The sequence below is a fragment of the Helianthus annuus genome, chromosome 6, assembly GCF_002127325.2.
Source record: "Helianthus annuus cultivar XRQ/B chromosome 6, HanXRQr2.0-SUNRISE, whole genome shotgun sequence".
Lineage (NCBI taxonomy): Eukaryota > Viridiplantae > Streptophyta > Magnoliopsida > Asterales > Asteraceae > Helianthus > Helianthus annuus.
The window spans coordinates 51,437,903-51,454,641 of NC_035438.2; the positions used below are offsets into that span (position 1 = coordinate 51,437,903).

Genomic DNA, 16,739 nt, shown 5'->3' on the forward strand with positions numbered 1-16,739 from the left:
TTGTAAGAACCGGTAAGTTTGGATTAAACCTTTTGGTAAACCATTTGAGTTCGTTGAAATCCTGTTACGAAATGGTTTAGAAACATGTGATTTTTGTTTATCGAAACATTGTGTTTTTGCAAAACTTGCATGTCTTTCCACCCCCGAAAACATTTATAAAAAAAATGTAAAACAGTAAAAAGTGGGGGTTATGAACTCACCTTGACATTCCTGTGCAAAGCTAGCTTAGCGTGATTCCGTGATGTCGTTCCAAGAATGTGAACTCGCTAGCGTGCATCTATAGTATTCCTAACCAAGGAATAATTATAAGTTTCTACATAAGACAACGTAGATAAACTACGTGTCCGAGCTCTACCGAATCGTTAACTAAACGATTCTAAAGTAATGGTATCTTGACTTAGAATAACCCATCTACGGTTATTTGATCCCGTTTATAATCGGGATAATACTAGTCACTAAATCGACTTAGTTATCGAATGGTTTAGAATATACATATATATTTATTTATTTAAATATAAGTATACTTACGGCGCCGTGTTAGTGATCGCGATTGGAAATACGTAGGTGGATAGCGGTTCGTGCCATCGTAGTTGTCGTAAGATGGAAGTAAATGCTTACATATATATATATATATATATATATATATATATATATACATACATATATTTTAAGCCGTGATGTTTGAAATATAAACTCGTAATTCAGTCGTTTGAACTAAATATAAAAACTATATATAGTTCGTAAGAAAGTTAAAAGTCGACGTTTAATATAAATCTTATATTTATTTTATAAATGTGTTCGGAAATCTCATCGTTTGAAATAAATAGAAATTTCATATTTACTTTATGAAAATATTCAAGTATTTCGAATTATCGGCGTTTTGAAATGACATAAATAATCATGTTATTTTTGTATGAATATCGAGTTTCGCCAGAATGTTATAGCTTCGTTTTTGTAATTTGAAAAGTGTCACCAAATAAATATATCTATATATTTATCTTATAACAAAAACTCGGATTTTTCAACAAGTGTCCTCTTTATAACAATAAATGTTTCGTAACCGCGTTTTTAACGAAAATCGGACAGAGTTTCCTCTGTTTTTAGACGATCCTGACAACTAAAGTGCCGATTTAATTTCAAAATTCAATCAACCATTCTGCAAACATTATATATAATTTTTACGTCAACTTTATCAAAACATCAAATATGAAACAAAATTGCTAAACGTAAAACCGTTAGTTAGTCGGGTCGAGCTCGGTTCACGTATACTAAATAAAATATTGAAATCTATATCAATCTAATCTAACTTTCGCGTCGTAAAACTTTACCGCGTCTCGAGTTGACTGAGTTTGACCCCAGTTGACCGAGTTTGACCGTCTTTTTTTTTTGACCGAGTTGACTAGCGCTGACCCGAAACGAAGCCAGTTGACTGCCCTTGACCAAAATTTGTCTGAGTTGACCCGGAGTTGACCGAGTCAACCGAGACTCGAACTAAGTTAACCCGTACCACTGAGTTGACCCGTATTGCCTGAGTTGACTCGAACATCGAACTGATCTTTAAATCTGAACCGTATCCCGAACTTGAACCGTTGACCCGAACCTGACCCAAGTTAACCACCACACTACCACCGCCATTAATTCCGACGGCTGTACGCCGCTGTCGACCACCATCACTCGGGAGAACAAGGAGAAATGTGAGGGAATCATGCTTTCCGATCAGGAATCGAAGAATATTAGATACTTACCGGAGAATCACGTCGTTGTCAACATCATCTTCATCAACATCACCGGCAGCGACGCCGGTAACCTTCGCCGGTCCGTCGCCGGCCTCCATTCTCTCTCTCGTCTCTTTGATCCCGTTGCCGCCGCTCACCACCACCGTCGGGTGGTGGTGTCTTTTTGACCGATGAAACGAGTGGGGGTGGGGTAGTGCCGCGTCGGAGGAGGGGTGCCGGTGGCCTGAGTTGCGCCGACACCTGCTAGTCGCCGGTGAAATGAGGGATTCAGGTGTGAAGGTGGGTGTGTGGTTGTGGTTTTGAAATCGAAGAAGAAGGGGGAGCAGGGGAGGTAAGTCTGATGGTGTGCACTGAAATGAGGAGGGGAAAAGAAGTTAGGGTTTTGTATGTGGATGTGTAGTCGTGTCGTGAGTTGTAAGAGTTGTTTTAATTTCACAAGTCTTGTATTTGTATGGTGTAGTTGTTATACATATCATTTTTACTGAAAAATAAATCTAACCCATGTATTCATGTGCACATGGAAGGTATGGTGCATGATGTCCTTATTATATTATTTTATTTTAATTTTTTTTTTTGTCGTAGATGATAAGCAACACAAAAGGTGGAATGGGTTTTGACATTTAATAATTCATGTTTTGTACTACCAAGTCTAGTTGGTTCATAACTTATATGATTTCATTCCAACTAAAATGTTTTATGTGTTCACCATATTATACATGTGTTTGTATACATCTATTATACAGATAGATATAGATATGTACTACATGTGATATGAATAACAAACTGGTTATAAGACTTGGTAGTGTATATATATATATACACACACACACATTGCGTGGTCGTAAATCTACAATCTTTGTAAAACATGGACACGCGGTAAAAAAAAATGAATTTTAAACGAACCTTATTTAAATATATACCATAATATATGTCATAATATTTCAGTTTTCAAGATAATAAACGACTACGAAGCTTCTGTTTCGTTGTCGGTGCGTTCCCGCTGTCTCTTTTTCATTTGCGTATGCGTTTTATGATATTCGAAAGTATAATATTTTCCCAAAGCAAAATCTATAGGTTTAAATTATACGTATATCCGCATTTGTCGGAGTGGTCAGTATTTTGTTCGGTTTCAATTCGTTGTTGTTTAACGTTTAACAGGTTTCTCCGTAAACCACCGTTCGCGCACTGTAAAGTCGGATAAACGTTCCTAGGCACTCCAAAGGCCTAATTAATTTAATTTGCGTCTTAAACACTAATTGTTATCGTCCTAAACATTTGTTAATCGCGTAATTAGAAGCCGTTAATTACCGGTTGTCACATTCTCCCCCTGTTGCAGAAATTTCGTCCTCGAAATTTAGTTTATGTTATCTCCTCAGAGTTGTGTCGTTCCTAGGTAAGTCCGAAAAATAATAGAGTGAATGACCACTTAATCAAATCAAGACTTATTCAGATTGCATGAATGTAAGGACATTCTGCATTATTAAGAACCCAACGGTTCAACTGAGTGTGTTCGAGAAATTGATGTCAAGTGAACGAAGCGTAGTGATATTGTCACTAATGTGACCAAGTTTACGGGGTTCAACAAAAGAGGAATTTCATCCAATAGAATTCCAAATGAACATTCACAATATACAAAGCAATTTTTTTTTGAAACAATAGAATTTACTACCAACGAAAACTTGCGTAGGTTTTTGTATGATTGAAACTCGAATTCAACAAACTCAAATAAATAGAATCATAAAAATGATTTATCAACTCTCGAACCATTAAATGAATAAAACCAACGTGTTGCAAGGATACACCGAAATGAAATACAACCAAACCTGGTGTATCATCGTCTTAATACATAGTTGCATTAAGACTACTTAAATGATGTGTCAAACGAAAAGCATATATAGTTTCGCATGAAACGGCTGATCGTGATTAGCACAAGCTTCAAGTTTATACTAACACCACAAGGTGTCGTAATGAATGAAACAATTCAATAATAGCGGTGATCAAACAAATATCACCATGTTTGAAATCAAATGAAGGCTCAACGAAGTGAATCTGAATGTTTGTTTCACACAAATCTCATAGGATTTTCAATTGAAAATGAAGCAAGGAAATAATGTTTTCGATCGAAAATGAAAAAGCAATGAAAATCATAAAATGTTCGATCGATGCTGAAAGAACCGTTAAGAGGTACACCGAAATACGAAATAAATTTGTGTACCATTATCTCAACACATGATTGTATTAAGATTGCGTTAACATGATAAATCAACAAAGTGGATTTAATATCAATAAACAAATAGATAAATAATTAAATCCGTACAAGATGTGTGTAAACGAGGTTAGCGCAAGCTTCAAATTTGTGAAAACGTCACCACAAGGTGATCGTGATGAAGGAAACGATTCAATGAAGTCAAAGACCAAACAAGCCTGTTATGGTTCAAAGCAAAGGAAGTGCTTGTTGGGATTATTTCGAACATGATGGCTTAAATCCATCATATGGAATCTTGAATCGAATATATATAACGAGCAAGTTCAATCAATTGAACTTGGGTTAAGCGTAATCCAACAATGATTACATGTATCAACAAGAAAGTTTTGCCATGGTTACAATGAAAAAAAAAACCATGTATGTAGCTTGAAAAGAAAGGAGTTTCAACGAGTTTCGTTGACTCGATATCAAAGAGTCAACATTATGCAATAATGTGGTTTAGCTAGATCACAATGCAAAGATCAAGTATAGCGAAACGATATTTGGGCTTTGATAAAACAACAAATTTCGAGTGAAGCCACATGCGTAACAAACAACGCATGTGTAACATATGAATTTGTCAAGAATGAAGCAAATGAGTATTCGTTATTATGAAAGAAAATCTTTGTGACGCAATGACCATTATGGGGAGTAAAAGTGGGAAAAATCTACTCACTATGTGCAAAAAGTTGAAATTTCAACAAAAGAAATTTAAGGACATTACCTGGAAGTTCGCGTGATAACCCTCTGTTAGTTGACATTACCATGGAATGTCGAACATAGTGTAATCGCCATAAATGAAATAGGGGGAATGTGGAGACATGTGACTTCTTTTGCAGCGTCAATAGTTGTGAGTCTCTTTAGACTAAGCATCGATTGTTGTGAAATCTTGTTTTAGCGTACCTCAGCGTGACTCGTGTCACTTGCAAGATCACGTGGCAAAGTACTGCATTTCGGTTGTTGTTCTCTCGCTATCGAGATTAGCATCGTTGTTGTCGTGATCGTTTGTGTTTCCCCCGAGGTCTTGCCTCGAAAGTCGTGTGTGATATACTTCGACGTCCGCTGACGTATAGTTTAAGGTTCATGTATAGTCGCGCACTAGCGTTTCGTTCCGCATAGAATGTGATGTGCTCCGACATCCGTTGACGTATAGTTTGAGTTTCATGTATCATCGTGCACTAGCGTTTCGTTCCACGTAGGTTACCTGCTCGGGTAAGTGAAATAGCATAGACAATGTAGATAATAGCGTGTGTCCGAGTTAATACTCGCGGCTCCTACGTGAGGACCTTTAATGAATTTCGACATAAGTTTCCAAAGGTCCTAAATGCATGTTTTTCAAAACTCTCAAAGTTTTGCTTAATGTATGAATTTGTTTCATGAACCGTCTATCAACACAACACTTGTGTATGTTTAAAACCAATATTTTGGACTCGTTGTTGTCGGCAACGGTTGGAACCCATATTCAAGTCCTAAGCGTTCTGTAGGTGTCCAAGTCTTGATAATCTAAGTTCCCAGAGGAAAGTAAGGTTAAAGCCTAGGCATCTCTACAGAAACCTAATTCGCTGAAACCTATAGCTCTGATACCAATCTGTCACACCCCGAAATATCAGAGCTGGCGTGACTGGACTGGTATCTTCATTGCACAGCGGAAGTATTTGAGCTAAGACTTCTAAAAGTGAACAGCCACTAAGTACTCGAATTCCCATGGGTTCTTCTATTCCAACCGTTCCGTAGTTTGTAAAATGCAACCTGAGAAAGAACATGCGAAAAATCAACATAAAGTTGAGCGAGTTCATAGTTTGTTTGTTTTGTATCAAATGCATTTTAAAACACTTGAAATCTTGCATTTGAAAAACCGGTTTATGAGATCTTAATATCTCAAAACATTTGAAATGTCGTCTTTGTATATCGGTAACGAAATGTTTTCTGTTATGTTTATAAACCGATATATGTAACTGTTGAGTTTGTAAACCAGTAATGAAATATTTTCTTTCATATCTGTAAGCTGGTATTGAAACGATTTCTGTTATCTTTGTAAACCGGTACTGAAATGTTTTCTGTTATCTTTGTAAACCGGTATTGAAATCATAGTATGTAGGATACCTATGGAATCTAAGGATCAATCAGTGTGTAGCTAATACACTGACCTATGCCATAAGTAAGTAACCAAACCGAGACAACTTTGTTATCAATTGGGATCACAAAAGCACTCAAAAAGGGTTAACAAACCCGGAGTGGAGCGCGCCTCAAACTCGATAGATCTATACCTTTTGCACCTTGGTCACTACGTGATTAATGGTTACTAATGTCATCCTCCTACCTACGCACAGTGATCTGTTATCATCTAATTCCATAGCTACACACCTAGTGTTATTGGGCCTTTGCCCATGTCATTGGGCCTTTGCCCATGTCCTTGGGCCTTTGCCCACGTCATTGAAACTCATGCATGTTTCGAAAACCTTGTATTGTTGTAAGAACCGGTAAGTTTGGATTAAACCTTTTGGTAAACCATTTGAGTTCGTTGAAATCCTGTTACGAAATGGTTTAGAAACATGTGATTTTTGTTTATCGAAACATTGTGTTTTTGCAAAACTTGCATGTCTTTCCACCCCCGAAAACATTTATAAAAAAAATGTAAAACAGTAAAAAGTGGGGGTTATGAACTCACCTTGACATTCCTGTGCAAAGCTAGCTTAGCGTGATTCCGTGATGTCGTTCCAAGAATGTGAACTCGCTAGCGTGCATCTATAGTATTCCTAACCAAGGAATAATTATAAGTTTCTACATAAGACAACGTAGATAAACTACGTGTCCGAGCTCTACCGAATCGTTAACTAAACGATTCTAAAGTAATGGTATCTTGACTTAGAATAACCCATCTACGGTTATTTGATCCCGTTTATAATCGGGATAATACTAGTCACTAAATCGACTTAGTTATCGAATGGTTTAGAATATACATATATATTTATTTATTTAAATATAAGTATACTTACGGCGCCGTGTTAGTGATCGCGATTGGAAATACGTAGGTGGATAGCGGTTCGTGCCATCGTAGTTGTCGTAAGATGGAAGTAAATGCTTACATATATATATATATATGTATATATATATATATATACATACATATATTTTAAGCCGTGATGTTTGAAATATAAACTCGTAATTCAGTCGTTTGAACTAAATATAAAAACTATATATAGTTCGTAAGAAAGTTAAAAGTCGACGTTTAATATAAATCTTATATTTATTTTATAAATGTGTTCGGAAATCTCATCGTTTGAAATAAATAGAAATTTCATATTTACTTTATGAAAATATTCAAGTATTTCGAATTATCGGCGTTTTGAAATGACATAAATAATCATGTTATTTTTGTATGAATATCGAGTTTCGCCAGAATGTTATAGCTTCGTTTTTGTAATTTGAAAAGTGTCACCAAATAAATATATCTATATATTTATCTTATAACAAAAACTCGGATTTTTCAACAAGTGTCCTCTTTATAACAATAAATGTTTCGTAACCGCGTTTTTAACGAAAATCGGACAGAGTTTCCTCTGTTTTTAGACGATCCTGACAACTAAAGTGCCGATTTAATTTCAAAATTCAATCAACCATTCTGCAAACATTATATATAATTTTTACGTCAACTTTATCAAAACATCAAATATGAAACAAAATTGCTAAACGTAAAACCGTTAGTTAGTCGGGTCGAGCTCGGTTCACGTATACTAAATAAAATATTGAAATCTATATCAATCTAATCTAACTTTCGCGTCGTAAAACTTTACCGCGTCTCGAGTTGACTGAGTTTGACCCCAGTTGACCGAGTTTGACCGTCTTTTTTTTTTGACCGAGTTGACTAGCGCTGACCCGAAACGAAGCCAGTTGACTGCCCTTGACCAAAATTTGTCTGAGTTGACCCGGAGTTGACCGAGTCAACCGAGACTCGAACTAAGTTAACCCGTACCACTGAGTTGACCCGTATTGCCTGAGTTGACTCGAACATCGAACTGATCTTTAAATCTGAACCGTATCCCGAACTTGAACCGTTGACCCGAACCTGACCCAAGTTAACCACCACACTACCACCGCCATTAATTCCGACGGCTGTACGCCGCTGTCGACCACCATCACTCGGGAGAACAAGGAGAAATGTGAGGGAATCATGCTTTCCGATCAGGAATCGAAGAATATTAGATACTTACCGGAGAATCACGTCGTTGTCAACATCATCTTCATCAACATCACCGGCAGCGACGCCGGTAACCTTCGCCGGTCCGTCGCCGGCCTCCATTCTCTCTCTCGTCTCTTTGATCCCGTTGCCGCCGCTCACCACCACCGTCGGGTGGTGGTGTCTTTTTGACCGATGAAACGAGTGGGGGTGGGGTAGTGCCGCGTCGGAGGAGGGGTGCCGGTGGCCTGAGTTGCGCCGACACCTGCTAGTCGCCGGTGAAATGAGGGATTCAGGTGTGAAGGTGGGTGTGTGGTTGTGGTTTTGAAATCGAAGAAGAAGGGGGAGCAGGGGAGGTAAGTCTGATGGTGTGCACTGAAATGAGGAGGGGAAAAGAAGTTAGGGTTTTGTATGTGGATGTGTAGTCGTGTCGTGAGTTGTAAGAGTTGTTTTAATTTCACAAGTCTTGTATTTGTATGGTGTAGTTGTTATACATATCATTTTTACTGAAAAATAAATCTAACCCATGTATTCATGTGCACATGGAAGGTATGGTGCATGATGTCCTTATTATATTATTTTATTTTAATTTTTTTTTTTGTCGTAGATGATAAGCAACACAAAAGGTGGAATGGGTTTTGACATTTAATAATTCATGTTTTGTACTACCAAGTCTAGTTGGTTCATAACTTATATGATTTCATTCCAACTAAAATGTTTTATGTGTTCACCATATTATACATGTGTTTGTATACATCTATTATACAGATAGATATAGATATGTACTACATGTGATATGAATAACAAACTGGTTATAAGACTTGGTAGTGTATATATATATATACACACACACACATTGCGTGGTCGTAAATCTACAATCTTTGTAAAACATGGACACGCGGTAAAAAAAAATGAATTTTAAACGAACCTTATTTAAATATATACCATAATATATGTCATAATATTTCAGTTTTCAAGATAATAAACGACTACGAAGCTTCTGTTTCGTTGTCGGTGCGTTCCCGCTGTCTCTTTTTCATTTGCGTATGCGTTTTATGATATTCGAAAGTATAATATTTTCCCAAAGCAAAATCTATAGGTTTAAATTATACGTATATCCGCATTTGTCGGAGTGGTCAGTATTTTGTTCGGTTTCAATTCGTTGTTGTTTAACGTTTAACAGGTTTCTCCGTAAACCACCGTTCGCGCACTGTAAAGTCGGATAAACGTTCCTAGGCACTCCAAAGGCCTAATTAATTTAATTTGCGTCTTAAACACTAATTGTTATCGTCCTAAACATTTGTTAATCGCGTAATTAGAAGCCGTTAATTACCGGTTGTCACATATGCTCTGGAATATTACAGTCATATGCCTATTTTTAACATATTTATCCTTTTTGCTTATTGATAAGAAACATGTGAATATCACATTCTAAGTGTTCTTAGTTTCATGTTTACTTCCTCTGTTTCCTCTTATCCCTCTCCATTATATTTTGTAAACAAAATATCATCATGTGCTAATTTTACAAATTTATCAAACCGAATATAATCATGTCCTAGGTAGTCTTAGTATTATTGGAATTTCCATTTGATTCATGGTTTCTGTTAGTTACTTCGAATTTCCTTGTTTATTTTCTGTCTGAGGTATGCGTGTATCCCAAAAACGTGAAAGGTTGAAACCGGTAACCACTTCATTTAGCTGCAGTGTGATGACAGTTTAAACCCATTTAGCTTTTTTTTTTTTTTTTTTTTTTATGATCTACTCAACTGTAATATGAGTTCAGCTAATATGTTCAGTTTAATTTATTTCATTACGTACAGGTCGATACATAAAAGGTTTTGTTGAATGGCATATACTGATGGGTACTGGTTGATACATCTTAGTTTTATATCTATTTATGAGCATTACATGGTGGATGTGAGTAACAGTGTGAGTGGTAGTTGATGGTTTGTTTTGAAGGTTGTAGACAGAGAAAGCAGAGGGTAATGGTTTTAGGTTTAAAAAGAAATTACATTTCAAGCCTTGTACTTGTGAAATTTAAAAAAAAACTCATCAAACGATTGTTTCTAACCCAGTTAGGCATTTGGATGAAAATGGCAAAAAGTTACAAACGTGGGGGCTATTTGGTACAAAAAAATCATTTTGGACGAAAATGGCAAACATGCCCAAACCTGAGGGACGATTTTGGTAATTAACTCTAATAATTATCCATAAGATATTAAACTAATAATATTTAATAGGAGGATTATCTATAATATAAGATATTAAACTAAATAATATTTAATAGAAGTGTTATATAGAATTAATTAGAAGAGATTAAACTAATATTATAATTATTTTTAAGAGATGGTCTAATATGATGACATCTTTTATTATATAGTATAGATACTTGCGTCATTGGGTGGGCCTGTAAATCAAAAGCCCATTATAGGTTTTTTCTGAGGAGTGAGGAGAATGAACAGTTTAAATGTTCCCCAAGGCCCAAGTGCAACGAGCCCTGTCATTTTTATTTTTTAGAATGTGAGGTTCCATCTAGAGACTAGAGGTGCACAAACCGGTTGTGATGGTTAATTTCCACTTTTTACTTTAACCGGTTATTGCTTTATCTGGTCCGGTTAATCACTTTAACCGGTTCAATTAATAACCTGTTGTTTTCGGTTAATTAACCAGTTTTTAGTTTTTTTTTTTTTTTTTTGGAATTTGTTGGGGTTTTTTTTCGGTTAACCGGTAAAAAAAACCAGGTCCTATACTAAATCTCTATAACTGGTTACTAATCGGCGGCTAAAATTAACCACTAACTGGTTAATAACTGGTTCCGGTTAATTAACCGGTTTTTTTCCCCACCTCTACTTCCATCCATCTACCACATGATCCAAAATTCCAAATTAGCTAAGAACACTCTTGAAGAGCCCATGTTTAAGGACAAAATAATATACCGACCAATTGAATACAAAATTTCAAACAGACATGTTTGGATCCTACATTTACTTAAATACAGTATCAAACAAGGGATATCCAAAAGACTAGATGTTCTTTGAACTTAAGAACCACTTGCAACAGCAGCTTTGTTGAAATCATAAGTATTGTTTATGAATCCTTGCTCGGTTTTCTTCCCACCAAAGTCTCGCATGCATCTCCGCGAATTTTTCTCGGCTGCAGTCAATTATAATATCAGTTAGCCGCTACTTAAACATGTTACCATAACAAACTTATAATATTTTTAAATATTCTAGTTTTCAGAAACAGAATCATTTGTGCGAACCTGAATCTAACACGTTTGAGTTCCCTTAAGCCGCCTGGAAGTGATTTAACAGTGATGTAGACTCCTGGCTCAACTTGTTCCACCCACTCGTTCTCCGTATCACCTACATTGCTGATTGATAGCTCTCCTGACACATCAGCTGAAACATCCATGGATGCTGTTTCTGTTTTAGCTTCACCAATACTTGATAGTTTTGGATTAACAGTGAGACCTGATGAGTCCCGGTTGGACCAGACCACTGTCGAGCTTTGGTGTTCAAGTGAATCCGAGGATGAGTATTCCATTTTTGTTGGTCGGTTTGAGGTTCGAGGTAGCCTTTCTTTACTCAAAGCTGGTGTTGTTGGACTGTCTCCGTTACATTCAAATTTCGTACCACTCTGTTACACCAATAAGTTAATTAACCTCCAAAGATTAATTTCAAATAAATGTGATAATAAAATTTAAGATATAATGTTTTTTTTCCCCACCTCGTCTTCGGATTCTGGAGGTGTTGGAAGGGGACATGCTTTTTTGTTTAACCTTTGGACATTGTAAAGTTCCTTTACTTTGTCGTAATTCGCTTGCCACCATTTTTGAGCTTGCAACTTATTAAACGTCTCTCGGCTAATGAAAAAACAAAAATCACAAGTCTAGTTATTTTCTGGCATAACAATAATAATGGTTTATATTTTTGAGTAAAATATGGGTACTCATGAGTTGTAAAGTTGTGTACCAAAGGACTAAGTGGTCTGCATGACACTACCATAAAGGGGTACCTTCATCAGTAAGGCTAGATTAGGCCACAAGTCACTATCTCTATGGATTGTATTAATATTCAAAGCATAATAGATTTGTAGTTTAGGACATATTGTATGTGGATCATGTATTCCACTAATATAGAAAAACAAAAGCCTACCCACTATTGTTGATCTAAAGAGACATTGCTTCTTTTTCCTTTTGCAGAATTGAATATGTATTGATTTGGATCTAGGTGATCCATTGCGGATACTGTTGACGGGTTAATAATATATATTGCGATATCTTTAGATATCTTTTTACATAAACAAGTAAATAGAGCAAGATTGTTGAGAAAAATGAATTAATGATAGTTGTAAAGTAATGTACAATCAATTGATTGTGTTAAAAAAGCAAGAAATTAGTCCATCATTTCATGATTAAAAAGGAAAATGCTGGTCAAAGTTCCAACTTCTACATGGTAATTGAAAGACAAAAGCACAAGTGAAAAACAACCAGCTTGGCAAAATGAAATTTTGAAACCATCAATCAATCCATATAAAGATAATTCAATCTGAGTTCGGGCCCACAAGGTTGACATTAAAACTACATTTTGAAAACTGATCTCTTGATCGCGTATCGTTAAGTGGGACCATGTTTGATTTAATGTTGTGCCCCAGCTTAATGACACAGTTATGAAATGGTACAATGTTATTATATCCTAGCTAGTTAGACTGGAAACAAGAGGGTTTTAGTCTGTTCCTTGAGACTTATAACTTCAAATTAGATCACTATTTCTGGTTTACAAATGTTGATCATTCTTGTCCCACCAGACTATCACAAAATGACAACGTAAGTAGGACAAAGTAATAAAAAAAAAGCTTGAGAAGAGACCATTCTCCGACAGGGCAAGAGAATTTTGGTGAAAAAGCATACTAAGAGAAAACATTATTTTATACAAGGGGCCTGTAAAAATACTAATGAGTAATGAGCAATAAGTAACATTTTTTGGACTTTTTCACATATTGTTTAGGGGGGCCTTCTTCTTAATGATGCTTGCAGTACGATTGAGACAGTTTTTAAGGTTATTTCCCATACACAAGAGACACATCCTGTTTGTATGAAGATATATGCTTTGATTAAACAAATATTCATAATTTAAATATTCTATAAAATAAAATATAATATAATAATATTAATGAGTACCAGACTAGTAAAATAAAGAATTTTAGTTGGGGATGGAATCTGTTATGCTATGTTTTGCAGGCCAATATGAGTTCAGAAGTCTTTCTTGAATAGGAAATAATAATAAACTCTGATGATTTTCTCAATCACAACGCGTTTAACACAGAACCAAATTCGAAAAAGAACCACGTGAACAGTAGGAACGTAGTGCATGAAAGATAATAAGTAGTAGGAGAGAAAAAGAGAGACGGGTGCATAAGCGTCGTCTGTTGTTTCACATTCAAAGCAATACGTAAAAGTGTTTTTATGGTTCTTACAATTCTCTAATAAATATCGGTTCTCAAGACTCAAGAGTCAACAACCCTCTTCTCTTATTATTGTATTTTTTTATGTTGTGGCCAATTTCAAAGAAAATAGTGATTTTGATGATTGTGTCACCTACCAAAGAAACATTCACTTGTGCATGTGAAATAACAATTCCAAAAGAAAAGAAACAAAATAGCAACCGGCAGAAGAAGATTAGAATTCAAGGCTCTTGAATCTCAAGTCTTTTCAGAACAGAAACTAACAAAACTATGGTTATGCCAAAGAAAATTAAGCCTAATAACTATCTCCTTGACCAATAATGATAAACAAAATAGTTTACTGTTGAAGTTAAAAACTATATATTAGTTTACATGTCTGTATATGTGTACACATATGTATGTATATACGAACTTTAGCATTTGTTTTATTTGATACAAAGTGAACAACAAAAGTTTCGTACTCTATAACCCGAGAACACAATGTCATTACTCACTGATTGATTCATGTTTATTATTTCAACATTCATCCATCAACTATGAACGTAGGATATCGATCCCAATATGGATACTCCCCAACCAACACAATACACCAGGCGAACCATATCGTTGCTTTGTTCTCATCAAATAACTTTAGTAATTACACTAGGATCTCAAATATTCTTGACAGGAAAGAATCAATAAAGCCTACATCCACCCTTATGACACAATCCTGACTTCTCATAATGAGCAACTATTTCCATAAACAAACTTGAGAATCATCCTATTTGTAATCATTCCTACTTTGTTATAACTTACAACAACACCACCATTCATAATCTAGATCACTCATATCCACATGGCAAGGTTATGTCTCCTTACACTTTTTTCGTGATTTCTACGATGATTGTCGGTCCAATCTATTTTGAGGCCTAAAGTGAAACTTTTACATTAACTTTTCTACAATAATAGTGCTTTATATTAACATCAAAACTTAAATATAATTAATTATATGTAAAAAAAATGAAATTATATTATACTATTATAGATAGAATGGTGTGAATAGAATCGAATAGAAGTGTACCAGAAGCAAATTATAACTAAAAAAATTATAAAAGAATAAAATAATATTAAACAAAGGAAGAGTATGACAAATTACCTGAACCGGATTCTTTTAAGATCGTTACCGCCACGTGGCAGAGACACAAAAGTGATGAGCACGCCCGGTTCCACCTGAGCAACCCACTCTTTTGGTTCCTTCTCCTCCTCTAACACAACCGGAACCTGTCTCCGGCCACTAGCTGACGTACACAACACGTCACCTCCTCCCATCGATATCCCCTTCAATCTCGCCTCCATCTCCTTCCCCCAAACCCTACCGGAGCTCGAGTTCTTACTCCCGCTCCGCCTGTACGACCACCGGAACCGCTCCGATTCCACGTCGCCGTTCCTCTTCTGCAACTGCTGTTGCGGCGTCGTCATCGCCGCTCCGTTACACGGATTGCATTTAATCGCCATATCCTTGATCTGTAACACAAATTCAGTTAACAATTGAACCGTTTGATACGTAAAATTTTGTAATCGATGAATCCGAATTGTTGTTTTAATCGCCATAACCTTGATCTATTATCTATAACACAATTCCAGTAAACAGTTCATGCCCTAGCGATCCGCAACCGTTTGATACGTAAAGTTGTGTAATCGATCGATGCGTTAAACGAATTGTTGTTCGATATTCAAAAACATACACAAATTCAGTTAACAATTTCACATCCTGGCGGTTCACGACCGATTGATACGTAAAGTTTTGTAATCGAAAAATGCGTTAAACAATATTGTTGTTCGAAAATCGAAAATTACAAAACATACGTCCTTGATCTTTAGCACCAATTGAATCAACAATTTCACATACGTAAAGTTGTGTAATCGATCGATGTATTGTTGGATTAGGTGAATTACGATACCTGAGTGGTAAGCGTTTTGATGGATTGCTTAGGAGTAGTGCCGTTAAGACGTTTTGATTCGTGTGGTTCATCCGGCTGCTTCGAACAAGCAATGCATGTTAGCATTTTGTGGAAGAAGATTGATGAAGTGATGATCGATCAGTTGATGAATGAATGAATTTACAGAATATAATTGATCAAGATTGAATACAGAAGAAGAAGAAGAAGGAAGGGTGTGATAATCATGTGTTGTTGGTTTATGGACTTTTCTTAATTCAGGTTTTGATGATGAGATTCCTTGTGTATATTTGGCGATTAAAGATATTCTACACTAAATGCAGCATTATTATTATTTTTATTTCTTTCTTTATTGGGTTTATTTGTTAATTATACCTAAAAATAAATGAATTTTATTTTTTTGTAAAGTTCATTAAATAGACTTTTGATATATAATCCTCGTTGTTTAACTTTTAGATTATTCAAGTTAGAGGCTCTATTCTATATAATATAGAGAAAACAACAAAAACACCATAATATTAGAATTTCAATAACAGCGAAAAATATATAGAAAGTAAAGTTCACCTCTATATTTAAAGGTTTATATTCAACCCTCTTTATTTATGTTGTGAGTGTATAGAAAAGAGAAAAAATAATAAAGTAATTGTTTGCGAGTAAGAAATAGATAGAGTTAAAGAGTTGGATGTGAGATTTTTTAAAAAATTAATAAAATCTAGAGAAGGGTTTTCTTATATAGAAGGATATAAAGGCTCCATTGTAAATCCTCTTACAATTATAAACGTACTTTAACAATTAAGGAATGTTATAAGATGGTATTGTTTCTTGAACAACCTATAAATATCGTCATTTACTTCTATCCATGTGGAGAGGAAATAAGCGTCTCTACTCAGCCACATAATTTATTTTGTACACGACTGGGTTTTTTTTTCTCTTAATGGGAGTTTTGGGTGTCAGATTATTTGGTTCTAATCAATCAACATTAAGTTTTGAAAGGTCATTTAATGAGTTGTATCCTTCGGCTTTGAAAATCATATTATGTATATATTGAATCTTTTATTGCTTTTGCTATTAAATTGTTGGTTCTACCCATACATACATGGTTATCGGATACCCATGGAGATGTGCATTACGGTACATGTATGCTTCTTGCCGGAATTTTATTATTAAATGGGAGCGTA

The 16,739-nt window shown here is 35.5% G+C and overlaps 3 protein-coding genes across 3 annotated transcripts; all 3 read right to left on the reverse strand.

Annotated features, from left to right (window-relative positions):
* Positions 1-1,142: 1,142 nt before the first annotated feature.
* Positions 1,143-2,241, reverse strand: LOC118479884. Its single transcript, XM_035974745.1, has 2 exons — positions 1,746-2,241; positions 1,143-1,673 (listed from the first exon to the last, which is right to left on the reverse strand). Exons 1-2 carry the CDS (start codon positions 1,832-1,834, stop codon positions 1,400-1,402), a joined length of 363 nt encoding a protein of 120 aa, XP_035830638.1. The 5' UTR covers positions 1,835-2,241; the 3' UTR covers positions 1,143-1,399.
* Positions 2,242-7,589: 5,348 nt separating this feature from the next.
* On the reverse strand, positions 7,590-8,689 carry LOC118479885. Its single transcript, XM_035974746.1, has 2 exons — positions 8,193-8,689; positions 7,590-8,120 (listed from the first exon to the last, which is right to left on the reverse strand). The coding sequence occupies exons 1-2, from the start codon at positions 8,279-8,281 to the stop codon at positions 7,847-7,849; spliced, it is 363 nt and encodes a 120-aa protein (XP_035830639.1). The 5' UTR covers positions 8,282-8,689; the 3' UTR covers positions 7,590-7,846.
* Positions 8,690-11,059: 2,370 nt separating this feature from the next.
* Positions 11,060-15,831, reverse strand: LOC110865444 (protein Brevis radix-like 4). Its single transcript, XM_022114689.2, has 5 exons — positions 15,565-15,831; positions 14,760-15,127; positions 11,888-12,023; positions 11,421-11,797; positions 11,060-11,311 (listed from the first exon to the last, which is right to left on the reverse strand). The coding sequence occupies exons 1-5, from the start codon at positions 15,667-15,669 to the stop codon at positions 11,233-11,235; spliced, it is 1,065 nt and encodes a 354-aa protein (XP_021970381.1). The 5' UTR covers positions 15,670-15,831; the 3' UTR covers positions 11,060-11,232.
* Positions 15,832-16,739: the final 908 nt, after the last annotated feature.